This window comes from Camarhynchus parvulus, chromosome 4A, assembly GCF_901933205.1.
Source record: "Camarhynchus parvulus chromosome 4A, STF_HiC, whole genome shotgun sequence".
NCBI lineage: Eukaryota > Metazoa > Chordata > Aves > Passeriformes > Thraupidae > Camarhynchus > Camarhynchus parvulus.
The window spans coordinates 17,648,508-17,671,867 of NC_044600.1; the positions used below are offsets into that span (position 1 = coordinate 17,648,508).

At 57.1% G+C, this 23,360-nt stretch overlaps 1 protein-coding gene across 1 annotated transcript; it reads left to right on the forward strand.

Annotated features, from left to right (window-relative positions):
• The first annotated feature begins 1,147 nt into the window (after positions 1-1,147).
• LOC115915021 (wiskott-Aldrich syndrome protein family member 3-like) lies at positions 1,148-20,945 on the forward strand. Its single transcript, XM_030967948.1, has 9 exons — positions 1,148-1,184; positions 11,612-11,763; positions 14,143-14,277; positions 14,387-14,540; positions 14,802-14,919; positions 15,067-15,242; positions 15,643-15,897; positions 16,881-17,260; positions 18,066-20,945. The coding sequence occupies exons 2-9, from the start codon at positions 11,631-11,633 to the stop codon at positions 18,221-18,223; spliced, it is 1,509 nt and encodes a 502-aa protein (XP_030823808.1). The 5' UTR covers positions 1,148-1,184; positions 11,612-11,630; the 3' UTR covers positions 18,224-20,945.
• The last annotated feature ends 2,415 nt before the right edge of the window (positions 20,946-23,360 follow it).

Below are 23,360 nucleotides of genomic sequence, written 5' to 3' on the forward strand. Positions count from 1 at the left end.
AAAACCATCACTTACTGTCCTGTAACAACAGGTCCTGCTAAAAACTTCGTCACCATCTTTCCTGGAGTCCCTTTAGGCACTGAAAGGGACTCTTGGGTCTCCCTGGATCCTTCCCTTCTCCAGGTGAACACCTCCACCTCCCCCAGCCTGCCCCCGGAGCGGAGGGCTCCAGTCTTTGGGGTGTCTCTGTGACATGACCGAGGAGAGGACCCCAAATCCTCGGGCACCAGCAGCTGGTGACAGTGACAAGCTGAGGAGGACCACGCTTTGCTTGTGGCTTCATCAACACCCCAGAGCAACACCTTGGCCTGGGTCTGACCCATGGGGAGACACCGGGATCCACAGGGCACAGGGGAAGCGAGGAGAAGATGGTGGCAACGCCGCGCCTGGAGCAGGCGCTGCCCACACCGCTCCCTCTCACCGGAGCATCGCTTCCCCTCCCGGCCAGCGGGAGCGTTTCCAGGGGATGCTCCGGAGCCGCGGCTCGCGGCGAGAGGCTGGGAAGCGGCGGGGAATGAAGGATTTGTGTGAAGCCCGAGACGAAGTTGTAAGGGCGGCTCCGGGACGGCTCCGGGATGTCAGGGTGGCTCGGGGGTGGCCCGAGGGTGGCTCGGGGGTGCCAGGATGGCTCGGGGGTGGCTCGGGGGGTGCCGACTTGGCTGGGGGTGCCAGGCTGGCTCGGGGGTGCCAGGGGTGGCTCGGGGTGGCTCGGGGGTGCCAGGGGTGGCTTGAGGTGGCCCGGGGTGGCCCAGGGTGGCGGGGTGGCTCGGGGGTGGCTCGGGGTGCCGTGTCAGCTCGGGGGTGCCGCGTTGGCCCGGGGGATGCCAGGGTGGCTCCGGGTACCGTGTCAGCTCGGGGGCCGGGTTGGCTCGGGGTTGGCTCGGGGGTGGCCCGGGGGTGGCTCAGGGGTGCCGGGGTTGGCTCAGGGGTAGCTCGGGGTGCCGGTCTGGCTCGGGGGTGTCTCGGGGTGCCGGGCTGGGGCGCGGGGGCGGAGCGGGGCGGGGGCGGGCGGGCACATGCGCCGTGCGCGCACTGCGGAGCGGCGCGGGCAGCGCGGGCAGCGCCGGCGGAGCGGGGCGCGGGGGCGCGGGCAGCGGCGGCGGCGGCCGCAGCCCCGCACGGCCCCGCACGGCCCCGCACGGCCCCGCCGAGACACAGCCGGCCCCCGAGCCAGCCCGGCGGAGGTGAGCGCGGGGGATGCGGGGATGACGCGGCGCAGGGAGAGCGGGGGGTTCCTGTGCTCGCAGGTGTGAGCGCGCAGGGGGGCACATCCCCTCGCGGGGCAGAGGGGGCTTTGCGGCCTTTTGATGGGGGTCTCCCACACCTTTTCATCCTTTGGGGGGGCGTCGTTGCGTGCAGGGGATCTCCCACCGCTGCGCATCCTGGCGCGGGGGGTGGGTGATGCTCTGCTGCTTTACATCTTTCCGGTGAGGGGGGGGTTCTTGCGGGGGTGGGGTTCTTCTCCATCCCTTTACATCCTTGCGGGGGGATCCTCCACATCCCTCTACATCCTTTCATGGGGGTCGTTCCGTCCCTTCGCATCCTTTCAGGGGGGTTCTCCCGTCCCTTCTCATCCTTGCGGGGGGGGAGGGCCGCTCTGCATCCCCGTTTTGCTGCATCCCCCCCCAGCTTTGCATCCGTGCCCGGGGGCGGGGGACTGTCCTCCATCCCTTCGCATCCTTGCTTTGGGAAGGGGCTGTCCAAGCTGCCTCCCATCCTCGCGTGGGGGGTCCCTCCACTTTGCAGCTATTCATGGCCGGGGGAGGGGGGGATCCTCCGCGTTTTGCACCTTTGCCTGGAGGTGGGGGGGGGTTCAGGCTGCTCCGCACGTTTCCGTGGCGCGGGGAGGGATCCCGGCAGCGCTCGGCACATTCGCACCGCGGTGCTCCGGGCCTCTCTGCACCCTCCCGGCGCTGGGGAGGGGGGGTGTGCGCTGTCACTTCGCATTCCTGCATGGAGAGGGAGGGGGACCCGGCTGCTCTGCACCTCGCGTGGGGGCGGGGTGGGGGCGGGGGGCTTCACCTGCCATCCTCGCCATCCTGGGGAGGGAGGATCCTTCATCTTCACATCGCTGTGGTGATACGCTGGGCCCACGGCTGCCTGTGCTCCCACAACCAGCGCAGGGCAGGGCTCATCACCCCTGGCTGGGGAACTGGGGGGCCCGGGGGGGCTTTTCAGGCCGATGTGAGGCTGGGGGTACAGAGGGGACAGCGCTGAGCTGGGCACAACCCCGTGTCACCTGTCATGCATGGCCCCCCCCCCTCCCCATCCTGGTGCCCTCCCAGGCATTTGGAGCCCCGCTGGGTTCAGAGCCCCCCTGGTGACCCCCCCAGCCCGGGGCACCCCCGTGGGCAGAGCTGCGGGTGGGCTCCGAGCCCCTCAAAGCCGCCGAGCCTGGGCCTCCACGCTCCGTGATTCAGCTACTTGCAGGCAGCTTTAATTTTCTCGCTTCAAACTCGAGTTCTCGCTGCCTCGTGGTGGTGTCAGCGCGATGGATTACCTGCGGCTTGAGATGCTTTTTGAGGGAGCTGGTGGCTGCTCCGTGCGGCCGGACACGCTGCCGGAGGAGGGGAGAGCAGCGCCGGGATGTGCGGGCAGCTGGGCAATGGCAGGATTCATAATTCATCTTCCAAACTTCAGCGTGCCAGGGCACACCCCTCACGCTGCAGCTCGCTGCCTGGGTTTTAAAGAGATTGCCGGCGTCATTTTCTTTTTAAAAATGGTGTTTAGGTGGTATTTGAGTATGTCGGTAGCTGCCAGGGTGACAGCTCGGTGAGGAGGGCAGGGCCATGGCAGCGTCAGTCCAGCACAGGCTGCTCTGGCAGGCACAGGGTTAATGTGCACCGGGCTGTGCTGTCGCAAACGCGGAGCAGGAGAAGGGCTCTTACCCGGAGCGCTGTGATGCTCTCAGACCCCAAATGTCCGCTCCTCTCCCCGGGAGCCGGAGCCCACGGAGGAAACTGGAGCTGAAGCAAATTTTGCTTTGAGCCGTCATCTCCCTTGGCCCAGTTCTGAACCCAAGATGCTCATCCTCCATTTTATGGCGGATGACAAATCAGCCGCCGATGCCAAGATCTTGACAAGTTACGAACAACAGCCCTCGAGCCAGAAGTGTTAAGAAATAAAAAAAGAAAAGCAAGAACGCTTTTTTTTTTTTTTTTTTTTTTTTTTTTTTTGCAGAGCCGCTCATCCAAAAAGCCACCCCTGTGAGCTGCACCCCGCGGCATTTCGCACGTCTCTGAGCAGCGGGGCTGCAGCCAGCTCCAGGCTGGCATCTGCCCGCTCTCCCCCACATCCACCCGCGGGTTTGCAGGGTCCAGCACTGGTGGGAAAGCCCAGATGGGGAGCGGCGGGCAGAGCTCAGCCCCGCAGGGAGCAGCCTGGGGCTGCCTGGGAGCGCTCTGGAGATGCCAGCCCTGCCTGCGGCTCTGCAGAGAGCCCCTCGCTGCTGGCCGAGGGTTTCCCCGGTTTATCAAAGCGCCTTCTATGCTGGGGAGAAAAAGGCTGGTTTGTTCAGCAGCCTCCTGCCCGCACAGCCCGGCGGCGAGCGAGGGAGATCCTTCTGGTAATGAGCTGGGCACAAAAGGGAAAAAAAAGCTGTCATTGAAGATTTTCCTTTGGTGATAGAGTCATTAAAAACAACACATGATTCCTGGGCCAGCAGGGATCTTTTGCAGCCAAAGCAGAGCTGAGATCGGCGCTGTGTTCCCACAGCCCGGCCCCTGGCGCCTCCGCTGAGGATCAAGGCAGCGCCGCTGCTCCCGGGCATTCCCCGCACGGGAACCGGGCAGGAGCAGCCCAGGGATGATGGAGGAGGGTCCTGCACAGTTTCATGCACAGCTTTCCCCCTCCTTTTCCCCTTCAGCATTAGGGAATTGGGATGGATGGGGTTTTTTTGCATGGATTTTGCGTGGATAGGGATGCTCTGATGTGTATCCACAGCAGAGATGGAGCCAAGGGTGAATGGGAAGGACCTGGAGAAGTGGCCTCAGCTCCATGAGCAGTGCCAGGGGACACTGAGGGCTCCCCATTTCTGAGAAATCAAACAACACAACCCAAACTCTGTGTTAACTGAACCCCAAGGAAAGCTACTGCTTGAAAATCTACTTGCCAGAGATGGGGTAGTTCAGCCTGGAGAAGAGAAGGCTCCGGAGAGACCTCAGAGCCCCTTCCAGCAGCTAAAGGGGGCTTGTCAAAAGGAGGGAAAGACTTTTTGCAGGGGGAAATAGTGATAGGTCAGTGGGGAATGGCTTTGAACCAAAAGAGGAAAGATTTAGATTAAAAGTTAAGAAGAAATTCTTGGCTCTGAGGGTGCTGAGGCCCTGGCACAGGTGCCCAGAGCAGCTGGGGCTGCCCCTGGATCCCTGGCAGTGCCCAAGGCCAGGCTGGACACTGGGGCTGGGAGCAGCCTGGGACAGTGGGAGGTGTCCCTGCCCATGGCAGGGGGTTGAATGAGAACACCTTAAAGGTCCCTTCCAACCCAAACCCTCCTGTAGTTCTGTGATTTACAGCTCTCACCCACCCTAAAAGAAACATCATTTAGCTAAAACCCCTTTGGGGGCCTGTTTGTTTTAAACCGGACTCAGCAGGACGAGGTTCCTGCACCGACCCTGGGGTAACAGCAGCTGCTTTTATGGCCTCCTCCTGAGCAGGGCTGGTGCTGCAGAGCCCTGGGGAGTGCTGGGGCTTAGGGACAGCTCCAGCAAGTGCTGCTGCTGGGGCTGAAACATTTTACAGTAGAACGAGGGGGGGAAAATCCCCCAAACCAAACCACCAACGGTGGCATTTACTAATCAAGCTCCCGAGGAATATTTTTAGCTATGATTTAAGGTTGTGTTGCACTTTGCTGTGAAATGGAGCCTCCTGGAGCTGCCGTGGGGGAGCTGCACAGGAGGAGCCACAGAGGGGCCAGGGGGAGGTGGGGACAGTGCTGCTGGGTGGGACACGGGTGGGACATGGGTGGGACACAGGTCAGGGCTGTGGGACACGGGTGGGACATGGGTCAGGGCTGTGGGACATGGGTCACAGCTGTGGGACACAGGTGGGACACAGGTCAGGGCTGTGGGACACAGGTCAGGGCTGTGGGACACGGGTGGGACACAGGTCAGGGTTGTGGGACAAGGTCACAGCTCAGGAGGGATGGAGCTGTGCCCCGGGCCAGCTGGACCCGGCTCTCTCCCCCTTTTGGCACCAGGGCCTGGCTCTCCCCCAGCTCCACCCAAATCTGTTCCTGGCCGGCAGAAAAATCCCTCTGTGCCACCGGGGGCTGAGACCTCTGCACTCATTTCACAGTGAGCCCCAGCCCTGGTTTCCAACCTCCCTGTTCTGATATCCTGGGAATGGGGGACAAAACCACCATCCCACACCCTGGGCTTTCCAGCCTCCAAGGCATTTTCCCACCTGATGCTTTGCTGACCCTGCAGTGGGGCTGGGATGTTATCCAGCTGTTATCCAGATGTTTTCCTTCACCTCAGCAGCACCAGCATCTGGCAGTTTGGATCCATCAGGGCAGAAAAGCACCTCTCCTTTTGTAAGAGGGTCCAAAAAAAGGAATTTTACATCCAGCCATTGCTCCTGAGGTTCTTTGCCCCAGCTTTCCACGTGCATGACTGTACCCTCAGCCCCTCCCTGCCCCCAGAGCCACTGTGTCCCAGAGTGGGGTTTCTGTGGCCCCAGACCATCTGTAAAGGCAGGCTCCTGCGGGATGCAGGGCTCTCAGGGAAGGGGCAGGCAGTGGCATTGCTTCCCCCATGCCCACCAGCCCCCAGTGCCACCCTGAGGATTTGCTCTCACCGAAATCCTGCCCTCTGCTTCATTTGGAGCGAGGGGAGCACTCGGGATCCAGCTGGTTTTAATATATTTAATGAACCTTGGACAGCAGCTCTGGAGCAATGGTCACCTTCCCAGGGAGCAGTGACATTTGTCATGCTGGTGCTGCTCTCAGGCATTTGGGCTGCCAGCAAATGAAGAAGTGGTGGCAGATGCATTTTGTAAATGAGAGCAGCGAGTCCTTGTGGTGCAGCTCCATTTTGTGGGAGGCAAATCAGCAGATCCAGCCCAGCTCTCCCAGGCAGGTTTTTCCCTGCACCACAAAGAGCCACCTGCACAGCTTTTCCTGGCTGAATTTCTCCTGAGACAACAAAACTCCAGCCCCTGCAGGTTCTGAGAAGCCCTGTAGGCTCTGCTCTCCCCATGGCTCTCGCTGGTAGGACAGCAGGAGTTTGGGGCCACCTGAACCAGAGGCTGCCCCCAGCCATGAGGTGGCTGCTGGTGGCCTCTCTGCCCTCTGCAGCTTTGTCCTGTTGCTCTCTGAACCATCCCACGCTGGTTTCCACCACGCTGTGGCAGAGCTCCACAAATCAACACCTCGAGAAGCTGCTGCTTTCACACCTTCCACCTATTTCTGGCTGCTCAGAAGCATCACACACCCCCAGATCCTTCCCAGCCCTCTTCTCTACCAGATCCATCCTGCCAAGCTCCACAAGACGAGCTCCTTCAGGCACCTGCAAGCCCCACTGAGTGTCAGCTCTGCCTCTTGTCCTCTCCCTGACTTCACATTCAGGGGTTTTGTTGCTCCTTTCACTATTTCAGGACTGCTTTGTGCCTCCCTCCTGCCCCCAGCCCTTCCTCACCTCTCCATTCCAAGGGTTCTGCTCCAAAACAGGGTCCTGAGCAGCCACCACGAGCTGTGGCACTTCTTGTTTTGTTTAATATTCTTTTTTTTATTCAAGGTTAATAGGTTTTTCAACATATCTCCTGTTTTTTTTCACTACTCTGGCTCCTGGCATCCAACCAAAGATTTGCTGCCTTGCAAAATCCTCCAGTTCTGGCAGTGTCTGTTCCTCAGGGCTCAGAAGGACCCCGAGAAGCCCAAATTGGGAAAGAGCTTTGATTGCAAGGGCTGAGCAAACAGACTGCCCCAAAGCTTGGCCTAGAACTGAGCTCAGGGCAGGGCTGACCCCAGCTCTCAGTTTTGAGGTGTTTGCTTCACCACACACTTACCCACATCCTCCCCAAATCCAAGCTCGGGGTTTTTCCTGGCTGAAGAGTGAAGGTTTCCCTCATTCCTGCTGCTCCATGCGCTCCTGATTCCCTCAGAAGTATTGGAGCTGGTGATTGCAGCTTGGGCATCCTTCCCTGCAGTGCTGCCCACCTCTGCCATGGCTCCTGTCCCACTCCAGGTGTCTCCTGCAGGAAAACAAACCCCAGAAGTGTTCCCTGCTCCACCACAGCTCAGAGAAGGAAGGTGGGAGCCAGGACACCTCTCCCTTCTCTCTCATGCCACTCCAAGCAGGGCTGCAGGTGCTGGGCACTGACCAAGCCAGAAATGTGCCCCAGGGATTCACCAGCAGCTGAGAGATGTGTGCTCAGCAGCCTGTCCCTCCCTGCAGGGCCACCAGAGCACACCGGGTCCTTCAGGCCCCTTTGGGCTGTAAATCACAGCCCAGGGGACACAGTGGCTTTGGGGACAGCGAGGGGATGAGGGCACAGGATGTCAGGGGCAATGGCTGGATGGAAAATTCCTTTTTTTTTGGACCCTCTTACAAAATGAGAGCTGCTTTTCTGCCCTGATGGATCTCAGCTGCCAGATGCTGGTGCTGCTGAGGTGAAGGAAAACATCTGGAAGGAGCCAACTGCAGGGCTCAGCCCTGGGCCAGCAGCTGCAAGGCACTCCCCAGCCTGGTGTGCAGGGACAGGGGCAGCTTTCATTGCCCAGAACGGTTTTTGGACAGCCTTTATTGCCCAGAGCTGTTCTGGAACAGCCTTTATTGCCCAGAGCTGTTCTGGGACAGTCATTGCCAGAACTTTGGACAGCTCTTATTGCCCAAAACTGTTCTGGGACAGCCTTTATTGCCCAGAACTGTTCTGGGACAGCCCTTATTGCCCAGAACTGGTTTTGGACAGCCCTTATTGCCCAAAACTGTTCTGGGACAGCCTTTACTGCCCAGAACTGCTCTGAGACAGCCCTTATTGCCCAGAACTGTTTTTGGACAGCCCTTATTGCTCAAAACTGTTCTGGGTCAGCCTTTACTGCCCAGAACTGCTCTGAGACAGCTTTTATTGCCCAGAGCTGTTCTGGGACAGCCCTTATTGCCCAGAGTTGTTATGGGACAGCAGGGGCTGCCCCTCAGTGCTGCCAGCAGCTCTGCATTTGGGGTGCTGCTGGCAGTTTGCTCCTTTTGGGGAAATCAGCATCTTAGGGCACCATGAACAGCTCATTTCTGTGCCACGTCCTCCCCTGCCTGGTCAGCTCAGCTGATTCCCTGCCAAGCTGCACCACTGGGTTTGGGAAGCAGGTGGGGAGCTCTGGGTGTCTCCCCTCACCTGTGGCATTTCCCAGTACAAGATTTAGGGCTATTGGCTCTCTCCAGTCACAGGGAAAAGCTGAGTGATGGGAGGATCCCCACAGTGCACCTGAAACCTGAGCCAGGCCCTGGCTGGTCCCATTTTTCCCGCCTTCACCCTGCTGAGCTCATGGCTCCCATTTCCCCCTCCTTCATCCTGACCCCGCCTCCCACTGAGGGCTCCTGCCTTCCTTCCACTCAGGACACAGTGAAATCCCATGGGATTTCATCCATGCACATGATCCTAGAGCTTGCACCCAGACCATCCCTGCCCTTGGCAGCCTCTTCCTGAAGGTCTGAGGAAAAGATTTTGCCACCCAAAATCACCCCCTTGAAGTCCTGGAGATGACCTGTGGTACCAGGAGGGGCAGGAGCAGTGCTGGGCACAGCTCAGCATCCCCTGCTGAGGCTGTGGCCAGGCTCAGGGCTCAGGATTTGTGTGCAGCCTCTGGGTGGGTGAGCAGGATGTGCCAGAGAGCGCAGAAATGAGTTTGGCCTCTCTGGAATCACATGCAGCCCATCCCCACCAGAGAACTGGGCTCAGGACAGGCCTAGAGGTGGCAGGTTTTAGGTGAGCAGTTGGGATTTCAAGGCAGAAGTCAGAGGTTTGGTGCTGTTGGTGCAGCAGGGTGAGAGAACTCTTGTCAGGGGAGGGCTGTGCAAGGCTTCTGATCCCTGTGCTCCATTAACTGGGGGGCTGGAAAGCAGCTTTTCCTGTGATTTGGTCAAAATTTCCTTTACAGGCTCTCCTTGCATCAAAACGTGCCAAACTCCTCCTTGGTTCCTTCTGCTGCAAGCTCTGAGTCTTGTTTGGCCTCTTTGGGGTGAGATTAAAGGGATTTTCCTCCTCCAGGGATGCCCTCCCATGGCACAGTCTCAAATGCTGCCATCCCACCCCTCACCCACTTTCTGCCTCTCCTCCAATCTGTCCCTGCTGGGAAATTCCAAACCACAAAATCCCTTTTTTTCCTTCATTCTGCTCCAGGGTCCCCGTGGGGGCTGCGGGCTCAGGTGGCCCCAGTTCCCCCCGGGGATTGTCCCCTGCGCAGGGACAAAGAGCCGCGGGTGCCAGGGCTGTGTCCAGCGGCCTGTGCCGTGGCTGTGGCCCAAGGGGATGCTGAGAATGGCTCTTTGTTCCCTGCTCCTAATTGCTGGGCCCGGGCAGCTCGTTAAGGACTCTGCCCTGTGCCCTGCAGTGCTGCAGCCCTGGGACGTGCCAGGGCTCAGCTTTTGGGGGCACACATCAAACCAGCTCGGGGTGAAGCTCTTTGCTCAGCCTGGGGGGCTCGGGGTGCCCAGAAAGGGGAAGGGGTGGTACATGGCCAGAGCAGACATCCCTGCAAATGCTGGCACACAGAACAAACAGCCGGCAGAAATTTGATTTTTGGGAGGTGGGGACATCCCCACGGCTCTGGGGAGCACTGGAGGGCTCGGGGTTCGCTCTGAGCCCCGCACAGCCCCCGGGGGGGTCCCCCTGGGCCCTTCCCCTGCACCCCCAGGGCTGGGCTCTGCCCGGGCCGTGGGCTCCTCCATGGGGGGAGCTGGGATTTGCATTTGAAAGCAGCGGAGGAGCTGCTGCCGCTGCTGGGAGCGCTGGCCGGCTGCTGTCAATGGGAAACTGTTCTGTCTGAGCTGCCGGGGCCAAAAAATGTGAACTCTGCCCATGGCCGGCTCCGCTCGGGGCAGCAGCGCCGGCTCCGCTCACGGCCATGGCGGGAGCTGCTTCTGCTCGCTGCCAACATTTTGGGGAAGATGGGGCGGGTGGGGATGTGGAACAGGGGGATTCTGCTCGCTGGGAATGCTCTTGGTGCCCTCTGGTCTTCACCAGCACACCACCAGCTTGCCTTTGCTTCGGGAGCTGGGCTGAGCCCAGAGGCACTTGTGGCACCCAAGACCCCCTTGAGTGAGCCTGGGGGGTGGCTGCCTGTCCCTGTCCTTGTCCCTGTCCCTGTCCCTGTCCTTGTCCCAGGGTCTGTGTCCCCATACCAGGCTCTGTGTCCCCATCCCAGGCTCTGTGTCCCTGTCCCAGTCCCCACCACCATGGATAATAAATGCTCCTTTTTTGCCTCATTTCCCAGCCTGTTTCCCACCATCTACCATTTATATCAGTGGGGTACCCTGTCCTCAGCACCCCACAGCCCATGGTGCCTCTCCTCCATCCTTCCCTGCAGCTCCCATGGGTGCCCTCAGTGGGGTGAGGCCTTTGGTCTCCCTACATCTCCTTAAACCCTGTGGAAAATGAACCATCCCCAGTTCAGGGGGGACAGTGGGGCAGGGGACACCCAGGGATGCTGTGGGTGCGCACACAGGAGCTGTGGAGACACCCAGGGATGCTGTGGGGACACCCAGAAATGCTGTGGAAGCTCACACAGGAGCTATGGAAGCACCTGGAAATGCTGTGGGGCACCCAAAGATCTATGGGGGGGCACAGAGGAGCTATGGGGACACCTGGAAATGCTGTGGGGACACCCAAAGATGCTGTGGAGGTGCACACAGGAGCTGTGGGGGCGCCTGGAAATGCTGTGGGGACACCCAGAGATGCTCACACAGGAGCTCTGGGGACACCCAGAAATGCCATGGGGCCATGCAGGGAGCTGGGATGAGCTGGCCACAGCAGCTTGTCTCAGTGCAGTGTGAGCACAAATAAAACCCTGGAGAGGCTGCAGTGAGCTGGAAATAATGGCATTACAAGCGCTGCCTGGCTTCTCTTTGGGCTCTGTGAGGCTGCTCGGGGCCAGCTGAAGGGCTGCAGCACAGGGGAGTGTGCTCCTGCTTTGAGCAGCTCTGGGAGGTGACTGGGGAAGGACACGGTGGCACAAAGGTAGGGACAAAGTCCTCACCTCCACACTGGCACCTGTGTGCTCACAGTGTGCACCCAGCCCTGCTTGGGAAAGTCCTGCTGGGCCTGCCTGTCCCAGCATGGGCAGCAGGAACATCCTGGAGCAAGCTGAGGCAGTGTGGGGGAACAGCCAAATGGTGAAAGCTGTGTATTTTCATTTTAATTTTGATTTTTATTTTTGATTTTAATCCAAGTGATTAATCAGAAAAAACCTTCAATTTGTCCAGTCTCAGGGTTTCTAATTAAAACAGGGGGATTTTCTTTCAGTTTCATCTGTGTGTTCTTTGAAAAATGCCTGAAAATCGGTGGGTCGGGTTCTGCAACAGAGTTGTTTAAAAAATTAAGAACGTACAAAGCTTTGTTCAACCTCATCTGTGGTGTGCCCTCTGCTCCCCCCCTCTGTCCCTGCCTTGCTGTGCTGTCCCAGGAGAGGCTGAGGGCTCGCCATGCCGCTGGTGAAGAGGAACATCGAGCCCCGGCACCTGTGCCGGGGGGCCCTGCCCGATGGTGTGACCAGCGAGCTGGAATGTGTCACCAACAGCACCCTGGCTGCCATCATCAAACAGCTGGGCAGCCTCAGTAAGTCAGGCGCAGCCACCTGGGGGGGTGGCACCGGGCTGGGACAGGGATGGCACCGGGGTGGCACCGGGGTGGCAATGGGATGGGACAGGGGTGGCAATGGGATGGCACCAGGATTGCACTGGGATAGCACTGGGATAACACTGGGATGGCACAGGGATGGCACAGTGATGGGAATGGGATGGCACAGGGATGGGAATGGGATGGCCCTGGGATGGCACTGAGATAGCACTGGATGGCAATGGGATGGCACTGGGATAGCACTGGATGCCAATGGGATAGCACTGGGATGGGAATGGGATGGCATTGGGATGGCAATGGGATAACACTGGGATGGCACTGGAATGGCAACGGGATGGCACTGGGGAGGCACTGGATTGGCACTGGGATGGCAATGGGATAACACTGGGATAGCAGTGGATGGCAATGGGATGGGACAGGGATAACACTGGGATAACACTGGGATGGCACTGGGATGGCACTGGATAACACTGGGATGGCAATTGGATGGCATTGGGATGGCAATGAGATAACACTGGGATGTCACTGGAATGGCAATGGGATGGCACTGGGATGGCACTGGATAACACTGGGATGCCAATGGGATGGCACTGGGATGGCAATGGGATGGCACTGGGATGGCACTGGGATGCCACAGTCACTCCCACCAGTTCCAAACACAGAGAAACAGGGGTTGTGTGAGAGCCGTGTGGGCTGCAGCCATTCCTAACTCAGCAGGAATTATCCAGCTTGTTGGAAATAGGAGGATGCTCCTGCTTTTTAAATTTTTATTTTGTATTTTATTATCTATATTTATTTATATAATTTTATAGAATTAATTATTTATAGAACAAATTATTATTGTTATTATTATTTTTAAAAGTTCTTTTATATTATTATATATTTATTGTATTTATATATATATTTGGTTTTGGGGTTTTAAAAATTATTTATATATATATAGGTTTGGGGTTTTTTGGGCTTGGTTTTTTTGTTTTGTTTTGGTTTTTTATTATTTTTTGTTGTTGTTTGGGGGGTTGTGTTTGTTTTGTTTTGGGGTTTTGTTTGTTTGTTTTTGGTTGTTTTGTTTTTGTTTTTGTTTGGGTTTTTGTGTTGTTGTTGGTTTTGGGTTTTTTTGGCCAAGCTCGAAATGGAGACTTCATGGCATTTTGAGACCCATTTTCCTCCCATAGCTGTGGGGGGTGGAAAGCCTTCAGGAGCCCCTTGCTTCTCCACTTGGCCAGAAATAGGAAGGCCAGGGGAAGACTTACAATACTCCAAGCTATTCATTGTACAGTTAGAGCTTTTTGAGGAAGAGAAGTCTCTGTCACAGGTCTAAACCCTCAGCTCTTTCCTGCCCTGGGACCGATCTCAGCAGGAAAGGGGCACACGAGAGCACTGCACACACCAGGGTGAAGCTTTAACAGGGCCAACCTATTTCATGCTGAATATCCACTTAAAATAGAGAGAGAAGCTATCCACCTCCCCCCACCCCCCCCTCTTTCACACACCTCCAAAAGCAGATTCTGCTCTAAAATACTCCCAGAAAAATAACCCCAGGGTGTAGGGAGCTGCTGGAAGTGCAGTGGCTCACACGAGCAGCACCCACGTCTGCTCAGGCTTCCAGTCCAGGGAAAAAGGGAATCAAACATGAGCAAGCTGGGGAGTGCTCTGAGGAGGTTCTGAAAGCGCCCTGGTCTGGGGAACTGTCTGAGAGCTGGGATTGGAGGAAACCCTGAGGATCTGGGGGATGGGATGGGATGGGGGATGGGATGGGATGGGATGGGATGGGATGGGATGGGATGGGATGGGATGGGATGGGATGGGATGGGATGGGATGGGACAGGTGCTGTAGCCTACAGGTATCAGCAATGCTCTGCCAGACACCTCACTCAGCTCCATTATAGGAATAATCCTAAAAAAAAAGCTAATAATCCTAAATAAATAACCCTAAATAAATAAGCTGCACTGAGAGATGCAGGAAAAGAACTGATAAAGTGAAACAAATTACAGATCCTCCCTGCTGTGGCACTGTCCCCACTTCTCTCTTCTTGGCTTTCTAACTGGGCTGAATTTCCCCAGGTCATGTTGTGTGATTTTTGGTCATTTTTTTTGCTTGATCTGTCCTGAAGGGTCCAAGAGCTCTTTGGGGCACCGTGAATGTTCTATGCTCTGGTGGGTGTTGCTCTCACTGGAAAGGGGTGCTCGTTTGGGCTCCCCTGCCTCCTTGCAGCACTTTGGGAGAGGCTGAGGCTCAGCTCCCAGAGATCCAGGCTGGGCAGAGCACCCGTGGAGCCAGGGGGGAGGTGGGAGCTCCAGGGCATGGGCTGAGCTGGGCGAGCCACCAGCTGTGGTGACAGGCGCATTGTCCCCTGCCAGGCAGGCACGCAGAGGACATCTTTGGAGAGCTGTTCAATGAAGCCAACAGCTTCTACATGAGGATGAACTCACTGCAGGAGAGGGTGGACCTGCTGGTCATCAAGGTGACACAGCTGGACTCCACCGTGGAGGAAGGTGAGGGGCCGGGGCTGGTTTGGGGTGATGTCCAGACGCGCTCTTGGGAGCAGAGCCCCGCTATGGCTGAGGCCACCCCTGCATCCCTTGTCCTTCCTGTGCCCCCCAGTTTCGCTGCAGGACATCAACATGAGGAAAGCCTTCAAGAGCTCCACGGTGCAGAACCAGCAGGTGGTGTCCCGCAACTCCATCCCCAACCCGGTGATGGAGATGTACCAGCGCTGCGACAAACCCCCGCCCCTCAACATCCTCACACCCTACAGGTACAGGGCACAGCCCTCCCTGGGGCTCTGAGAGGGTCCTTCCCATGAGGAGGGTCAGGTGTGCCCCCATTTGTGTGCTGTGCTGCCCCCTCATTGTGTGGGATGTTTGGGATGTGTGTCCACAGCCTGCAGGTGGTGGCTGCAGTGTTGGATGTGTCTGTGGTGGGGCAACAGCTCATGGTCATGGTCAGCCCTTGGGATGGGGAACAGGGGGCCTTGTCCTGTGGCTGGTAACCCTCCCACTGCCCTTTGAACCCCCAGGGATGACAAGAAGGACGGCCTCAAATTCTACACTGACCCCTCCTACTTCTTCAACTTATGGAAGGAGAAGATGCTGCAGGCGACAGAGGACAAGAGGAAGGAGAAGCGCAGGCAGAAGGTGGGTGGGGGCAGCAGGGGGACAAGGGGGCAGGAGATGGGGGTGCTTGGGACCTGGGGACAGCCACCTCCTGGTGCATCCTTCGTCAGAAGGATGGGTGCATCTGGGCCAGGCTGGAGGTGGAGCCGTGGCTTTGTGTCCCCACAGGAGCAGCGGCTGGTGGAGGACTCCACCCGGGAGGTGAAGAAAGTGAGGAAAGCCCGCAACCGGCGCCTGGAGTGGAACATGATGGCGTATGATAAAGAGTTCCGGCCGGATAACAGGTTCTCACCATCCCCCTATCACATGGCATCATCGGAAGGATCACTGTCCCCAGATAATAGGCAGGTTCTACCTCCTACACCTTCAGCTCACGGCTCTCCTTTGCTTTGCTCTTCCTCTCCGTCGTTGTGGGGGACGTGTTGCCCACAGCAGGGTCGGGGTGCTCAGTTGTTAGCCTGTGGATAGCTGGATAGCCTGTGGTAGCTTCATGGGTAGCTGGCATCCCCAGGGTGTCATCCTGGAGCTCAGGAGGAGCCTTGGGATAAAACTGGAGCACTTTCCGTTTCGCAGCTAAGGGTTCAGCTCTGTTGTGTCCTCCTCCCCTGTGCTCTCACTCTGCTGTCTTGTACATCGATATTTTCATGGCCTGTTCTTGTTTTGTTGTCTGAACCCCTAAATACTCCCAAACCCACCCCCTGAGCTCCCTCAGGAGTACAACAGCCGCCTTCTCCCGTGCTGCAGGTCCTACGCGTCGGACGCTGCCGACCACTCGTACCCGGCCAGCCCCAACCACCCAGCCCAGCTGCTGGCCCCCGCTGCCCACCTGGCCCCGGCGGAGCACAAGGAGGGGCTGGCAGCCCCCAACCCCCCGGAGCACGGGTTCCGGCCCGCGGGCAGCCGGCAGAACAGCCTGACCCGCCTGCAGCAGCCCCACGCGCCGCCGCCCCCCGAGGCCGTGCTCAACGGGCCCAGACCACACCTAGTCAAGGATTACGGGTAAAGCTTCAGCCTGCTCGCTAATGGAGGGGTGTCCAAAGGAAGGGGGCCTTGGTGAGGGTCTGACCCCCCATTTCTGGGCTGATGGAGCAGGAGAGACCTGCCCTGCAGCTTTCATGGTCCAAAACTGTTGGTGAGAGGTCAAATCAGTCAGGAGCGCTTTTGAGGTAATGTTATCCCAGGTACTGGGGCAGGGTGGATGGAGGGTTTTCCCCTGGGGTGTTGCCTGCTTTCCACCACTGCATTACCCATAGCCCATCCAGCAGAGCTTCATCACCCTTCTGACTCTGGAACAGAGCTTTCATTGGGGTTTGGAGCAAACCAAGCCAGAGTGGAGCCAGCTGGGTGCTGGGATGGGTGATGGATGCTGGATGGAAAATGGATGGATAATGCCCCTAGAGGGCATCAGGCCCAGCATCACCAGCCAGGCAAGGCAGGAGATTGTCCTGCTCTGATCTGCACTGGGGCAGCCTCACCTTGAATACAGGGGGCATTTTTGGGCACCATAATATAAAAAAGACATTGGGGTATTAGAGGGCTTCCAAAGGAGGCCGTGAAGATGGCAAAGGGCTTCAAGGAGAAGCTGTGTGAGGAGTGGTTAAGGGCATTTGATGTGTGCAGCTGGAGGAGAGTGAGGGGAGGCATCACTGCAGCCCACAAATTCCTGAGGGGAAGCGGAGGGGCAGATGCTGATCTCTTGTTTGTGGTGACCAGAGACAGGACTCGAGGGAATGGCCTGAAGCTGTGTCAGAGAAGGTTTATGTTGGATATCAGGAAAAGATTCTTCCCTCAGAGGGCCGTGGGGCACTGAGCAGGCTCCCAGGGAATGGTGCCAGCACCAAACCTGCCGGAGCTCCAGGAGCGTTTGGACAGAGCTCCCGGGGATGCCCAGGGTGGGGCTGTTCGGGATGTTCCCGGAGCTGGACTGGATGATCCGTGGGCTCTGTGATTCCCGTGGCTCTGACGCTGTGCCCCCGTTGCAGGCCGCAGCCGGTGCCCATGGCCGAGTACTTCGTGCCGCCGGCCCCGCCGCCGCCGCCGCCTGTGATCCCTTCGGCCCAGACCGCCTTCGACAGCCCCATCTCGGCTCCCCCCGCGCTGGCCCCCGGCTCGGCCGCAGCCCCCAACTACGCCCCGTCGCCGCCCCCCGCGCCCCCCGGGCCCTACTCGGCCTCCCCGCCTCAGAGCGGGCCCATGGCCCCCCCGGTGGCGCCGCCGCCGCCGCCGCCCGGGCCCCCGGCCGTGTCGGCCTCGCCCGCGCACTCCGCATCGCCGCCCGCGCCCGCCGAGCCCCGCAAGCCGCAGGTGCCGCTGATGCCCATGAGCGACGCCCGGAGCGACCTGCTGGCTGCCATCCGCAGGGGTGAGTGCGGGGACAAAGCGCCCCGGTGTGACAAAGCACAGCTGGGTGGCGCTGGTGACACCAGGGGCAAGACGGGCGCTTGGTGGGCAGGTGGTGGGTGAGGATGGCGGGGCCTTGCCGGAGGAATAAAGGCAGTGTAGATGCGATCTCCGTGGCTGGAGGGGGAATGAAGCCCCACAGGTTGCTGGCAGCTCCCAGGAATGTGGCTCCCTCCCAGGCTGTAGTGGATGATGTACTGCAAGGTCTCTCGCGTTTCCCTTTCCTGCAAATCTTCAGGTCAAATGGTAAATTTAACCTTTCAGAAGGTTCAATATCTTCAGGCTGAGTGGAAGCAGGGGAGGAGCTTTATTCTATGATAGAGCTTAATATCATAGAATAGTCAATAATCACAGATACTCATAAAATCTTAGATGGTTTGGGTTAGAAGGGACCTTAAAACTTGCCCCATTCCATCCCCTGCCATGGGCAGGGACACCTCCCACTGTCGCAGGCTGCTCCCAAACCCCAGTGTCCAGCCTGGCCTTGGACATTTCAGAGACCCAAAGCAGCCCCAGCTGCTCTGGCAACCTGTGCCAGGGCCTCACCGCCCTCACAGGAAAGAATTTCTTCCTGACATCCAATCTGGGCCTACTCTCTCCCAGTTTACAACCATTCCCTCTTGTCCTACCCATCCTATCCTATCATCCTATATAACCTTATAACAACCAGGGCAGCAGCCCTCCTGTCTCAGCCAACACTTTACAGCTGGGGGGGATGCTGCACACTGGGTGCACTCCCCCCTGAAGCCTTCCCCTCTTCCCTGTAGGAATCCAACTCCGGAAGGTGCAGGAGCAGTGGGAACAAGAGGCCAAGAAAGAGCCCGTGGGCAATGACGTGGCCACCATCCTGTCGCGCCGCATCGCCGTGGAGTACAGCGAGTCCGACGATGACTCGGAGCTGGACGATAACGAGTGGTCGGACTGAGGGCCCCGGCTGGGCGGGCTCGGGCTCCTGCTCCCCTCCAGGTGTGTATGGGCACCTTCCCCAGGGGGCTCCTGCTCCCCTCCAGGTGTGTATGGGCACCTTCCCCAGCGTCGCTGCCCCGGTCAGGAGCTTTGCTTTTACACTATGTCCAAAACCCTTCGGGCAGCAGCAGCAGCAGCACTGGTAGGATACACCTCGGAGGCAGTGAGAGTAGAAATTAGCAGCACCTTCACAGTTAATGACTTCCAAAATTCTCTGAAGGCAGGTTAATAGGATTACTCCAAATTTACACCTGGAGCAAGAGCGGAGACTGGCCCTGGGTGTGCTTTGTGAGAGGAGGGAGCCCCAGAGGCAGCAGTGCTTTTCCAGCTAAATGTTAATTGTGATAACGAGAAGCTCCTGGAGAAGAAGCCTTGTTTGCACAGCTGATGCCACCACGGGAGCTCAGGGGTGGCCTTGTGGGCTTGGGGACACTGCTGCTGGTGGTTTTGGGGTCAGCCAGCTCCAAAGGCTGGGTGTGGGCAGGAGCCTCCTTCCCTACAGAGCAATGCACCACGTTTAGTAGCAGTTACACCCTTGTGTTGTTGCTCCCTGGAAAATCATGGAATGCTTTGGGTTGGAAGGCACCTTTAGAGCCCATCTAGTCCAACCAGAACTGGGACACCCTCCACTAGACCAGGTGGCATGAGCAGCCCAAGGTGTTGGTGACCTCAGCCTGTATCCACCCTCAGAGCTGGTTTAGGAGCAAAGGGGGAAGGCAAGGCTGGAGTGGCGGGCAGGGAGATTCAGCCTTGTCTGGGCTTGTCCTGCCTTTTCCAGCAGGAGTAGAGGTGTCCAGGGAGCTCCCCCAAGCCGAGTTCCCCTTGGCCTTAGCATGACACCATTTCAGTGTGATTTGGGAAAAAGTGAATCACACAATCTGCTGCTTTCAGGTAAACTCTCAGCTTGCACTTTGCAGCCCTACACACTGTGCCTGTACAATTGGGATCAGCTCAGAGCCAGGCACTGATTCCCCCTACCTGATCCTGCTCCTTCCCCTGTCCCACGTTTGGACACTGATGGAGGAGCTGGGTGACCAGCCCCTGTTTCAGCACTGAAAACACCTGTTTTCCCATCAAAACAGAGCCTGACCCATGGAAAATTTTCACAGAGCTACAAAGGGAGGAGGCACAGAGGAAGGCAGAGCAAAGGGGTGGGAAATACTGGAAATACCACAGGCAGGTGTGAAGACCTGCAGAGAGCTGGGAGAGGTTCCCCACCTGTGGCAAACGGGCCAGGACCAGCTGTGGATTGGCCAGTGTGATGTCCCCAGACCCTCTCTTGTGATCTCCTATACCACAAATCCCTCAACAGGGAAAGCTGAGCTTTGTGCCAGTTCCTGCCTCTCCCAGCAGCCCTGCAGGTGATGGCTGCTTCAGCAGGATTTTTGCTATGTAGGAGCAGCCAGACCTGCAAAAGAGGTGGGAGGATATGGCTGAGTCCCAAATGCTGATGGTTAAATTCACAAAATCCTAGAATGGTTTGGGATAAAAGGGACCTTAAAGACATCTCATTCCACCTCCCTGCCAAGGGCACCTTCCACTAGAGCAGGTTGCTGATTTCCTGGGAAATGATGGTGTTGGGCAATGTCCCAAACATCTGCTCATTTGCCCCCAGTGACAAACCCCGCATGGCCAGGTGTGGTGAAATGCCCCCAGGAGCTCTCCCTTCTCCTGAGTGGCACAAAATGGTCTCTTGTCCCTTGCATGTGACACCTGCCACACCTCCACACCCAGTCTGGGAGCTGCTGAGTGGGCTTGAGCAGGATTGCAGAAGGGATTTGGGATGTGGGAGAGGGCAAGGCAAGAAGCAGCAGGACACAGGGAATAACTCATCTGCAGAACCCAAGGAGCAGGAGTGACCAGAGGGCCAGGGAGACACCGTGCCCTGCAGGTGGCCAGGAAATTCCTGGTGCACACTGAGAGCTCTTGGTTCTGGTGTTGACCCTCTGAGGTGCAGGGAAATGGCTGCAAGAGCTTTTTGCAGAGCTCCTGCAATGCCCAGGAGCTGTTTTCCTTGGGAAGGCAGCTGGGGTTTGGCTGGAGCAGGCTCAGAAGGAGGCAGTGTAAAAATTCAGGGCAACATTTAAAGTGGAGTTTCTGGTGGAGAGTTATTAACGTAGATACAATCACAAAACTGTGTGAAAGCAAAGAGAAATTTGGTTTATTTAGGTAATTTAGGAAGACCTTGTGAGAGAAAGAGAAAACAGCAGGGGCTGGTGGAGCTGTTCTTACCTGTTCCAGAGGTGGAGGGGCTGCAGAGCCACTGTGGGGACCCAGCAGAGCTGAGGAGCCCCAGTGGGCCTGGGAGGGGGCTCAGGGACACAGGGCACTCATCCCTGGGCTCTGTGACTGTCCCAGACTGCAAAGCTGAGCCAGTCCTGGTCTCTGGTACTTTCAGGGTCCCCAGGATGAAGGAGGAATTGAGAATCTGGCTCCATGTTCTTACAAGGCGAATTTATTATTTTATGTACTTATATTAAAGAATGCTATACTAAGCTATACTAAAGAACAGAGAAAGGACACAGACAGAAGGTTTAACAAGATACTACTGAAAAACTCATGACCTCTTCCAGAGGCCCAGCACAGCTGGACTGTGATTGGTCGTGAAGTAAAAACAATTCACATGTTGGATAAACAATCTCCAACCACATTCCGAAGCAGCAAAACACAGGAGAAGCAATCAGATGATTATTGTTTTCATTTTTCTCTGAGGCTTCTCAGCTTCCCAGGAGAAGAAATCCTGGTGAAGGGATTTTTCAGAAGATATGGCAGTGGTACTGGTGGGGGCTGGAGAGCAGCCCAAGGCCCCTGAGAGATCCAGCCCCTCCTTTCCATGCTCCAGGTGCTCTGTGTGTGTCACATGGGCTGTGGCAGCTGGGGCAGGACTCTGTGGGTGTGTGGCACTCAGGGCTGTCCCTGGGGCCTCCCACAGCCCTGTCACCCTGTGCTGGGGCTGGCAGCTGCCAGGATTGGTGCCGTGGCATGGCAAAGGGCTTGACAATCACAGGAAGGCTGGGAGGGACCCTAAAGGGCATTTAGGTCACTCAGGCCACACCTGCAGAGCAGATGCACAGCTGGCAGCCCCAGGGGGGCAGGAAAGGCTCACCCCCATTTCCTCACATCCTTATGTTCTTACACCACGTCCCCACTGGTGTAAAACCGCCATCCCAGCAGCCCCAGGGGGGCAGGAAAGGCTCACCCCCATTTCCTCACATCTTTGTGTTCTTATACCACATCCCCACTGGTGTAAAACCCCCATCCCAGCAGCCCCAGCACGTCCTGCTCTGCTGAAGGAAATCCCCTGAGAGCACAAACCCTGCTCACATTCCCAGCTGCAAAGCCAGCCAGCAGCTCCATGGCCTCCCAGCTGGTTGGGAACATCCCCACCCTCCTCTTCAGGGAGCAGAACTGCCATGGACACCCTCCAGCTGTCCTGGTAGCAGGGGTGGGATCCCCCATCCTCACCCCAGAGAGGGGGAGCTGGTGGTGAAGTGACCTCAGGGGGGTTTGGACACCCATTTCTGGCCTGGCCATGGCTCACCCAGCTCTTCCCAGCCCTCCCAGCAGCACCAGGAATCATTCAGCTGGGAAAGGACCTCCGGGACCTCCAGGCTGGAGCATGAATGCCACAGTGCCAGCAGAGCCAGCCCATCCCCAGTGCCTTCCCCTGAGGGACTCAGCTCCACCACCTTCATTTGGGGCAGAATCACCTGGTTTTTGCTCAGGTGACCTCTGCAGTCCAACAGAAGTGACACCAATTCCTTGGCTGCTCTGGGCTGTGCTGCTGGGGCTGTGCCATGCTAATTAACACTGTCTGTCTGTCCCACATGCTGCACACTCAGTGGTTTGTACATATGTGCCTATTTCTGTGCATGCTCCCCCAAGTAGGCCATGCTGAGTTACACAACCTGAAATGCTCAAATCCTCATGTGGGCTGATATAAAAGTGAATATTTAAGTATTTTATCTAGTTTGGCAGACATTAAAAAATACAATCCAGGTCACAGATGATTGAATTTCTCCTGTCTCAAGAGTGCCAGAATTGGGCTGAGGAGGTTCTCCTGTACATTAAGGTATCGTGTTCCCTGCTAAAATATTGCAGTGGCATTTCATTGCCAAAGGAGAATCACAGAGTGCCAAACATTTAATGAGTCCAACTGATCTCCTGAGAGCTCCTCTTTCCATTTTATCTGCTTCCCCCTACTTGCCAATTTATGGGCATAGATTAAAAATAATAAATATGGCTGTCAACAGCAGGGGGAAATAAAATAAAATAAATAAAATAATAATTATGGCTGTCAACAGCAGGGGGAAATAAAATAAATAAAATAAATAAAATAATAGTTATGGCTGTCAACAGCAGGGGGGAATATCCTGTGTCTGTACAAATGGGCTGGGCTGGAGTCAGTGGAAGAGTAAATGAGTAAATTTGGGTTCTGCTTGGAGATGTCAGTGGAAGGCTGTCATCCTTGAGGTCCATCAGGAGCCTCTTGGACATCCCAGGTGCATTTGAAAAGGGGCTTTACAGGGAGCACTGTGCCTGTGGCACAGCTGGGTTAGCACACCAGGTGTGAAGGCTGGTTCTCCTCAGATTGCTGGGAATTGTTGGAAGTCCTGCAGTGTTCACTCCTGGAATTGTCTCCCTGATTTGGAGTGACCACTGGAGCTGGCTGGTGGCTCTCAAAGGATCAGTGTCCTGCAGGAAGAAAGTACTGGGCAGTTTCCAGTTTCTAATTTCCCACCCAGGGAAGAGACCTAGAGAGGAGCAATCACCCATCCCACGAGGGCTCCTGCCTTTGCAGCTGTTTCATCTTGGGGAGGTTTTACTCCAGTGACAAACTTAGGGCTGAACTTGGCTTCTTCAGAGAGCTCTTTCCACAGAAGAGCCCTCAAATTTCCTCCCAGCCACTTTTTCACCTCTCTCTCCCTTCCCAGACACCCAACAGCCTGGACAGAAGCTTTGCAGACTCCCCTGAGCCTGAACTAACACCTGAGCTTTAACAAATGGGAGTTTTGCTTGGAGGGAGGCAGGTGGCAGCACTGGAGGTGGCATTTTGGAGGGGACATTGCAGAGGTCCCCAGCTGGCAGGAGCTCTG

What these genes read in the sequence shown, in the direction of transcription:
- LOC115915021 (XM_030967948.1), top strand. Translation starts at nt 11,631, where the DNA reads ATGCCGCTGGTGAAGAGGAACATCGAGCCCCGGCACCTGTGCCGGGGG. An exon ending in AGGAGAAGCGCAGGCAGAAG is followed by an intron (nt 14,920 to 15,066) that starts GTGGGTGGGGGC and finishes GTGTCCCCACAG; the next exon opens with GAGCAGCGGCTGGTGGAGGA. An exon ending in TCACTGTCCCCAGATAATAG is followed by an intron (nt 15,243 to 15,642) that starts GCAGGTTCTACC and finishes CCCGTGCTGCAG; the next exon opens with GTCCTACGCGTCGGACGCTG.